Here is a 10,468-nt window from a genome sequence, read left to right as displayed (position 1 = left end):
GGTGGTTATTTTGTAACTTTTTATAGTCGATGAACTCAGCAAAACGTTCTATAATCAGATGATCATTTTATAACTTTAATAATCGAAAAACTTGGGGTCATTTGTGTACTTTACCCATAAACCTATCATTTAATTGCCATAAATTTTCAATTTAGTAACATACGACGATGAAATCCAACCCGAAAACGTATGTGTACTAAGTTTTCAGTTGCATATCGCCTCTTCCTTCATCTCTCTCTCTCTTAGATTTTCTGTAAAATATTTGCAGAGATTCTCCATTTTTCTCAATATGATATCCACGTACCAAATCTTACTTTTACTTATTTACTCCTGTTTAGCTAACGACTCCATCATCGTTCTCAGTGCACCCTATGAATCTAAACCAGTATCTTACGTTCTTTCTTGTGGCACATCAGGCCAAGACGCCATCGATTCCGATGGTCGAAAATGGAGCTCCGACGTAAACTTTCTATCACCGTCCGACAATTCAACGACATCCGAAGCTCGGTTCCAAGACCCTTCCTTGCCATCCACGGTACCATACATGAACGCAAGGATTTTCACATCAAAATCTTCGTACAGTTTCATTGTTCCCCCAAGGACACGCCTTTGGCTAAGGCTCCATTTTTATCCATCTAATTACGATAACCTCGACCCATCGGAGGCCTATTTCTCGGTCATCGCTGATGGCTTCACTCTTTTGAAAAACTTCAGTGCATCCATCACTGCAAAAGCTCTAACACAGGCCTATATGGCTAGAGAATTCGGTCTCCGGCCTGTTGAAACCGGCGTCCTCAATGTTACCATCGTTCCGTTTGAAGGATCATATGCTTTCATCAATGGCATCGAAGTTATCCCTATGCCTAAGGATGTATTCCAGCACCCTGCAACCTTGGTTGGATATAGTGACCAACATGTTGATCTTCATAACTCCTCTTTGCAAACAATGTTTCGGATCAACGTCGGAGGACAGTTCATCGCTCCGAACTACGACTCCGGTGGACTTACACGAACGTGGTTAGATGATTCAATGTATCTTCTCGGTGCTGCATTCGGTGTAACCTCCAAGGCTGCTGAAAACATTCGAATTCGATATTCAAAAGATGTAACAGAGGATATTGCACCATTAAATGTGTATAGCACGGCACGGACGATGGGACCGGATCCGGATGTTAATCGGAATTACAATCTCACTTGGGTTTTTCGAGTTGATCCCGGTTTCATATATGTCGTTAGGTTACATTTTTGTGAGTTACATTTTACTAAGGTTAACCAGAGAGTGTTTGATATTTCTGTTAACAATCAAACAGTGGAGAAGGCTGATGTCATTGCCTGGGCTGGTTCTCAAGGATTACCAGTCTATAAGGATTACGCCGTTCACGTCGAAGATCAACCTGGAGCCGACGACATCGAGATATGGGTGGCGTTGCATCCAAGTGTATCGACAAAGCCCGAACATTACGATGCAATACTTAATGGATTGGAGGTTTTCAAAGTTAATGACACAAATGCTACTTTGGCTGGGCTAAACCCTGAGCCATCAGCAATGCTTGTTAATGCTGAAGAACATGAAAAAGAGTTCTCTCCACCAGGGTCTAGACTTGGCCGTTTGCTCGGCGAAGTTGCCGGTGGGATTTTCTGTAGTGTCCTGGTGGCTGCGATATTCGTTTTCGTCCACCGGAGATCGAACAATTGGTTGATGATCGATGGCGATTTCCATACATCTACAATAGGTGGCCATTGCAGGCGTTTCGCCTTATGGGAGATCAAACAAGGAACCAACAGCTTTGATGAGTCAAATGTCATTGGCATTGGAGGATTTGGCAACGTTTATAAAGGTACCATAGATCATGGAACAACCAAAGTTGCTATAAAAAGATCAAACCCTAATTCAGAACAAGGAGTAAAGGAATTTCACACTGAAATACAAATGCTCTCAAAGCTTAGACACCAGCATTTAGTCTCATTGATAGGTTTTTGTGATGAAAATGGAGAGATGATTTTGGTTTATGATTATATGGCAAATGGGACATTGAGGGAACACCTTTATAACACCGATAAACCTCCATTGCCATGGAAGAAAAGACTCGAAATCGCCATCGGAGCTGCCAAAGGACTCCACTATCTTCACACCGGTGCTGCCAAGTACACAATCATTCACAGAGATGTGAAAACCACAAATATCTTGTTAGACGACAAGTGGGTTTCGAAAGTTTCGGATTTCGGGTTGTCAAAAATAGGCTCGAATGATGATCAGACCCACGTTAATACAATGGTGAAAGGTAGTTTTGGTTATTTAGATCCTGAATATTACCGTAGGCAGCAATTAACCGAGAAATCCGATGTTTACTCTTTTGGAGTTGTTCTCTTCGAGGTGTTGTGCGGCAGGCCACCATTGAAACGGAACTTGTGTAGGGAACAAGCTTGTTTGGTTGATTGGGCTTTGCATTGTCTTAGAAAGGGAAATGTACATGAAATCATTGATCCCTGTCTTAAGGGAAAGGTTAATCCATGGTGTTTAGAGATATTCGCTGAGACGGCTCAAAAGTGCGTGTCAGATTGTGGGAGCAATCGTCCTTCGATGGGAGATGTGTTACGGAATCTCGACTTTTGCCTTCAGCTGGAGGAAAATACAGATACACTGTTATGATCGTCATTGATGAGGAGGTTGTAAGCTATTTTTTTTCTTGCAGGCAATGAATCCGACATGTACTTTAAATTCCATGAGTTTCTGTTTTTTTTTTTTTTGTATATTTCAGACATTAAATATTCATTAAACAAACTCGGTTTAACTTCATTACAATCCTAATGCAACCGAAGCTCCTCTTGGTTCCCAATGTTTTATCTTGACTAATCCAAACCGACTCAATGTTGAATATTCTAGATGGCAGCCAACATTATTGAAAGTTGATTGCTGCAAATTAGAATTCAAAGTTAGGCATTATTTTATTGAAATAGAAATAGGGTTAATTATAAGATTAATCCCTAAGTTTCAACTATAAATACCCTAGCTCATTTAGCTTCAAAATCATCCCAAAATCATTTTTTTCTCCCAATACTAAAGAGCTTTCTTGTGAGTAGTGAGTGTTTTGTAAACACCTGTAAAATTTCTCTCTTAGTAAAAGATCTGCAGCAGCCCAAAGACGTAAGCGAAATTGGCTGAACTCCGTTATCAATTTCGGGTATTATTTTTCCGCTTTTATTTCGCATTCTCACTAATCTGGTTATAGGAAAATTACTTATTCTCGTTTATTTCCCAACAACTGGTAATCAGAGCTTTTAGTTGTGAATTCTGTCAATTTTTTGCGAGGTTACTATTTGGGTTACTATTCATGTGAATAGTGAATTTCGTGAATAGTGAAATTTGGTCGGCGATACGAGTTTGTCGACGGAGGTGTTATAATACACGGTGGTTCGCACAAATTGTCAGAAACGATCCGAAGTAGCCAGATTCGAGTGGGAGCGATGGCTGCAGACGAAGGGAATGTGAAAATTGAAAAGTTCGATGGTGCGAACTTTAGCTTTTGGAAGATGCAGATCGAAGATTTTATGTACCAGAAAAATCTATATCAACCTCTCTCAGGAAAGCAACCAGAGGGCATGAAGAATGAAGATTGGGCTCTTCTCGACCGACAAGCCCTCGGAGTTATCCGACTGACGTTATCCCGTAATGTTGCTTTCAACATAGCAAAGGAAAAGACCACGGGTCTTATGGCGGCTCTCTCCAGTATGTATGAGAAGCCATCGGCCTCAAACAAAGTTCATTTGATGAGGCGATTATTCAATTTGCGGATGACGGAAGGGGCATCGGTGGCACAACACCTAAATAAACTCAACACAATCACAACCCAGTTGAGTTCAGTGGAAATTGAATTCGATGATGAAGTTCGAGCTTTAATTCTCTTATCATCTTTACCAGACAGTTGGAATGCTACTGTTATAGCAGTCAGCAGTTCGTCGGGAAACAACAAATTAAAATTCGACGATGTTCAGGATCTGGTACTGAGCGAAGAAATTCGACGGAGAGAATCGGGTGAAGCATCAATCTCCTCAGCCTTGCACACGGAGTTCAGAGGGAGAACTTCAGAAAGAAATTCAAATCGTGGCAGATCGAAATCCAGACGGGGAAAATCAAGAACGGGAAAGAAAGATTTTACCTGTTATAATTGTGGCAAGAAGGGTCACTTTAAAAGGGATTGTCGAGGACTGAAGAAAGATACCGGCGCACAGGAATCTGCAAACATGACAGAGGAGACAGGTGATGCCATGATTCTAAGCTTCAACAGTCCGATTGAATCATGGATCTTGGATTCATGAGCATCTTTCCACTCCACCCCATGCCAAGAAATCATGGAGAACTATGTCAGTGGTGATTTTGGGAAGGTTCATCTAGCTGATGATGAAACCTTGAAGATCGTCGGAAGAGGAGACATCCGACTAAAGTTGCCAAACCAGACCACCTGGACGCTGAAAGGTGTGAGACATATTTCTGGTCTCAAAAGAAATTTGATTTCTGTTAGACAACTTGATGGAGAAGGATATAGCACAACTTTTTCAGACTGTGAATGGAAGATTACCAAATGAGCACTCGTCATTGCTCGTGGTAAGAAGACTGGTACTCTCTATGTAACTTCAAATTTAGAGAATATCATTACAGTCGCAGATGCTGATGGAAAATAAAACCTATGGCACCAAAGGCTTGGTCATATGAGCGAGAAAGGGATGAAGATACTTTTAAAAAAAAGGGAAGCTGCCGGATCTAAAGAATGTAGATGTCGGACTATGCGAGGATTGCATCTTTGGCAAACAAAAGAAAGTCAGTTTTGCAAAGATTTGTAAGACACCCAAGGCTGAAAAATTAGAGTTGGTTCATACTGATGTATAGGGACCATCTCCAGTTACATCTCTTGCAGGCTCATTATATTATGTCACCTTCATCGATGATTCTACAAGGAAAGTGTGGGTTTATTTTCTGAAGAAGAAATCAGAAGTATTTGATACCTTCAGAAAATGAAAGGTCATGGTGGAAAATGATAATGGTCTGAAAGTCAAGCGGTTGAGGTCTGACAATAGAGGAGAGTACAAAAATAGGAGATTCAGAGATTTATGCGCAAACAATGGGATCAAGATGGAGACAACAGTTCCCATGACACCGCATCATAATGGCGTAGCAGAGCGCATGAACATAACTCTGAATGAACGTGCCAGAAGCATAAGGATACATGCCGGACTACCCAAATTTCTATGGGCTGAAGCTATCAACACTGCAGCTTACCTGATCAACCGTGGGCCCTCAGTTCCTTTGGATGACAGAATACCAGAGGAAGTTTGGAGCAAGAAAGAAATAAACCTTTCACACTTAAGAGTGTTTGGTTGTATTTCTTATGTACACATAGACTCTGCTGAAAGAAGTAAACTTGATGCTAAGTCCAACAAATGTGCCTTTGTTGGTTATGGCGGTGATTAGTTCGGTTACCGGTTTTGGGACTATGAAAATCGAAAGATCATCAGAAGCAGAGATGTCATTTTCAATGAGAATGTGGTGTACAAAGACAGGTCAACTGTAGAATCAAGTAGTTCAAATACCAAAGCTGAAACAAAGGAATTTGCTGAGTTCGAGGAGATTTCTGGAAATGATGTTCAGATCAGTCCTGAAGCAGTTCAAGAAGAACCAGGCACACCGGAACTAAGACGCTCCTCCAGAATTCCTAAACCAACCCAACAGTATTCTCCTTCTTTGCACTACTTGTTGCTGACTGACAATGGTGAACCAGAGTGCTATGATGAAGCAATGCAAGTGGAGGATTCAGTCAAGTGGGAGTCTTCCATGAAAGATGAGATGGACTCGCTTATGTCAAATCAGACATGGGAACTAGCTGAATTACCACCAGGCAAGAAAGTGCTCCACAACAAGTGGATTTACAGGATCAAAGAAGAGCATGATGGGAGCAAACGCTACAAAGCAAGATTGGTTGTCAAAGGTTTTCAGCAAAAAGAAGGTATTGACTACAATGAAATTTTCTCTCCAGTCGTAAAACTATCCACAATCAGACTGGTGTTGAAAATTGTAGCTGCAGAGAATTTACATACTGAGCAGTTAGATGTAAAGACAACTTTCCTTCATGGTGATTTGGAGGAAGAAATCTATATGAGGCAGCCAGAAGGCTTCATAGAGGCAGACAAGAAAAACCTGGTATGCAGGTTAAAGAATAGCTTGTATGGTTTAAAACAAGCTCCTAGACAATGGTACAAGAAGTTTGATAGTTTCATGGGTAACAATGGTTTTACCAGATGCCAAGCAGACCATTGTTGCTACATCAAGAGGTTCGACAATAGCTTCATTATTTTATTGTTGTATGTTGATGACATGCTCGTTGCAGGCTCAGATATGTAAGATATTATAAACTTGAAGCAAAAATTGTCGAAGTAGTTTACTATGAAGGATCTGGGCGCTGCAAAGTAGATTCTTGGGATGAGGATCAAGAGTGACACAAAGTCGGGGACTTTGATGTTATCACAGGCTGAGTACATCAACAAAGTACTCTCTAGGTTCAACATGCAAGATGTTAAACCAGTAAGTACACCTTTAGGTGTTCATTTCAGACTCTTCAAACCAAAGACGGAGGAAGAACGAGCACACATGGTGAAGGTGCTGTATGCCTCAGCAATTGGAAGTCTCATGTATGCCATGGTTTGTACTAGACCAGATATTGTTAGCAGGTACATGAATAATCCAGACAAAGTACACTGGGAAGCAGTCAAATGGATCCTCAGATATCTGCAGGGTACCACAAACAAAGCACTTTGTTTCAAAGGTTAAGATACGATACTGACAGGCTATGTAGATGCTGACTTAGCCGGAAATGTCGATATCAGAAGAAGCACTACAGGGTATGTCTATACTCTCGGAGGAACTGCAGTGAGTTGGGTTTCTCAACTACATAAGATAGTTGCTCTCTCCACAACTGAAGCAGAATATGTCGCTGTTACAGAAGCCAGCAAGGAGATGGTTTGGCTCCAAAGTTTCTTGGAAGAGTTAGGCAAGAAACAAGAAAACAATGTCTTGTATTGCGACAGTCAAAGTGCTGTCCATCTAGCAAAAAATCCGTCTTTTCATTCCAGGACGAAGCACATACAATTGAGATATCATTTTATTCGGTCTCTTCTGGAAGATGAGATTTTGAAACTTGAAAATATTAGTGGAGCTCAAAATCCGGCAGACATGTTGACAAAGACGGTGACCACGGAAAAACTAAAGTTGTGTTCAACTTCAGTTGGCATGCTAGAATAACAAGACTAGAAAAGTTGATGCATTGATCGAGGTGTGAAGACAGATTAAAATCAGTCTTCAAGTGGGAGATTGTTGAATATTCTAGATGGCAGCCAACATTATTGAAAGTTGATGGCAGCCGGCTGTTGCAAATTAGAATTCAAAGTTAGGCATTATTTTTTTGAAATAGAAATAGGGTTAATTACAAGATTAATCCCTAAGTTTCAACTATAAATACCCTAGCTCATTTAGCTTCAAAATCATCCCAAAAGTCATTTCTTTCTCCCAATACTAAAGAGCTTTCTTGTGAGTAGTGAGTGTTTTGTAAACACCTGTAAAATTTCTCTCTTAGTAAAAGATCTGCAGCAGCCCGAAGACGTATGCAAAATTGGCTGAACTCCGTTATCAATTTCGGGTATTACTTTTTCGCTTTTATTTCGTATTCTCACTAATCTGGTTATAGGGAAATTACTTGTTCTCGTTTATTTCCCAACACTCAAGTTATACACCTAGATGTGGTGGATGAATCTCCCATTAATTTCTTTTTATTTTACATTCACAAATACTCGAACTCAAAATTTACTTAATTATATGATATTAGACCTAACGCATCAGCGAGTCGGATAGACGATTTCGATCTCTCAATATTTTTTTAGAATTCATTTCTTCGTTAATTAAAAAAAAAGCACAATTGCACAAATAGAGCATTAAACGTGGACAAAATGGCCAAATGGATCCCAACAACATAAAACACATGCATTCTTGAATCCATCGTCACAGCCACTTCCGATCAACGATATTAATAAATATTATTTCACAAAAATTTCCCTTCTTCCCCATTGATTCTCCTTCCCTTATTCACTTGTTCTTCGACCAATGAAACCAGTTCATCAACGTCGATTTCAGTTTGCTCTCGGCGGCGTAAGAGTTATACTTCACCATGCGGCGTTGCCTCTTCGCCTCCGCGTCTCCCACGCCCAATTTCATGTTGCATTTATTGTAACCGTAAATCTTATACTTGTCGATCTCTTCCTTACTCACCGTCAAATCGTTCGCCGTCTGCGGCGGAGCCTGATCCGGAATCTCACCTCCGTCGGACGACTGCGGTTGATTCGATGAACCGTTGTTATTATAATTGCCTTTGGCTCCGCCGAATGGCCGGTCCGACGACTTGACATCCTCTACCTCTCTCGCGGCGTCTGCCATGATTCTGAACCGGCGGATATTCACAGAGAGAGAGACCGGAGATTATAAGAGAAGTATATGATATATATACTTGTTATGCCTGGAAAAATGGTGGTTTTTACAGGTACCGGAAAGGTAATATTTTTAGTTTGCATGGGATTGTAAAGCTGTTGGGATTTTGGGTAGTTTTGTTTCTATTATTACAATTAACTGCCTAATATTAGACTTTGGATTTTCGATCAAAATGTTGAGTCGACCTCCGATTTCTCCCTGTTTTTAGCTATTAATTTATTCGGAAAATTATTTCAGATATCATTAAATTTTATCTGTTGATATATTTATATAATTAAATTTTTAAAAATTATAAATTAGAACATTGAATTTTAATTTTATATTCAATTATATGATTTCGTCGTTAAATCAGTAACAAACTAATAACATGACTAACTGTTATTAATATAATATACCACACCAAAACTACGTCGTTTTGGTGCCATCGGGTGTCTTTTCTTGGATCTCCTTGCTGGTAGTGGAATGTTCACCAAGCAAGAGATTATGAGATAGTTGAAATCGGATATCTTAACCGGCTCTTTGTGCTAGCAAGATCCATCGGTTTGATCGGGTAAGTTTGCTTTCAAACAAACACCATCAGAGATCCATTTCTATTCTCTACCACGGTATCTGACATGAACTCTAGATGGTCCAATGATGGTGAAAATGTTCACTGATTGATACGGAAAATATTGCAAATGAGAGAGAAGGTCACTAATCGGTTAAAACTAGGGGTGTGCAAAATTATCCGACTCGATTGACTCGATCCGCCGACCCGCCGACCCGCCGATCTGGATTTAAAAAAATCGGGTAATTCTCTAAAAAAAATTACCCGGCCGGGTCGGGTACCCGACCCGATATTTCCCGGATCGGGCCCGGGTCACAAAATCTAGTTTTTCCGGATACCCGGTTACCCGAGTACCCGGTTAGTTTTATTATTTTTTATTTTTTTATATATAATTATATAAAATATAATGAATTATTTATATTATGAATTATTATATTTTGTATTTTGAACTTTTAAATTTTATGTTCGGATATTAGAGTATGTAATTCGAAGTTTCGAACATTTAAATTTGTGTATATATTTTTTTTAATTAATAATTTGAAAATAAAAAATTAAAAACCGGGTATCGGGTACCCGATTACCGGGTACCTGCAAAATCCGGGTACCCGTAACATCCGGGTCGGGACACGGGCCGAGAAATCGTCGACCCGGAAGTTTCGGGTACCCGAAAATCCAGGTACCCGGATTTGCACACCCCTAGTTAAAACCGATCAAACCAAAAAATTTTCAGTAAATCATCGGTCAAATTTTGGTTCGGTCGGTTAACGGTTAATTCGATTCGAAATTCGTTGATTAATTGAATTAACATAATTAACCGAAATTATTAAATATTTAATATATTATTTATATATTACTTAGCAGAGTGTTTAAATTTCGGTTTTAATCGAATTAACGCAATTAACCGAAAATATTAAATATTTAGTAGATAATATATATTATTTATAAATTTCGATTAATTTGGTTATCCGACCAAATTAACCGAACTTTGTTCGGTTCGATTAAAAAAATTTCCAAAAAATTCGGTTCGGTTAACAATCAAAGGTAAAAAAGATTCGATTAATGATATTTGGGTAATTCGGTTTAATTGGTTAACTGAACCGACCGATTGGACAACCCTAAGAGGTTGTTAACTGGAGTGTGTCACTGCATTTGCTTGATAACTTGTATGTATTTACCGGCTCCTTACGTTTAATTTAAGCGTTCGATAAATTTAATAACTATTTTAGAAGTTCATTCATAAAAAGATAATTTAAGCGATCTCATGTGTTCTTTATACTACAATATTTCATAATTTGAATGAAAGAAAATGCTGTAAGTAGAAACATACATGCACAAACAGCTAAAGCAAAAGTAAAGCACATGTATATCAGAATGGGAAACCAATAAGCATAAAA

General features: G+C 39.3%; 1 protein-coding gene across 1 annotated transcript; it reads left to right on the top strand.

Annotated features, from left to right (window-relative positions):
- Positions 1–289: 289 nt before the first annotated feature.
- Positions 290–2,696, top strand: LOC120159218 (receptor-like protein kinase ANXUR2). The gene has a single exon (XM_039169853.1). The coding sequence runs from the start codon at positions 290–292 to the stop codon at positions 2,648–2,650; it is 2,361 nt and encodes a 786-aa protein (XP_039025784.1). The 3' UTR covers positions 2,651–2,696.
- Positions 2,697–10,468: the final 7,772 nt, after the last annotated feature.

The sequence above is a fragment of the Hibiscus syriacus genome, unplaced genomic scaffold, assembly GCF_006381635.1.
Source record: "Hibiscus syriacus cultivar Baekdansim isolate YM2019G1 unplaced genomic scaffold, ASM638163v2 tig00111342_pilon, whole genome shotgun sequence".
NCBI lineage: Eukaryota > Viridiplantae > Streptophyta > Magnoliopsida > Malvales > Malvaceae > Hibiscus > Hibiscus syriacus.
Note: the sequence above shows the minus strand (reverse complement) of the source record. Positions and strands in the feature narration are given on the sequence as shown.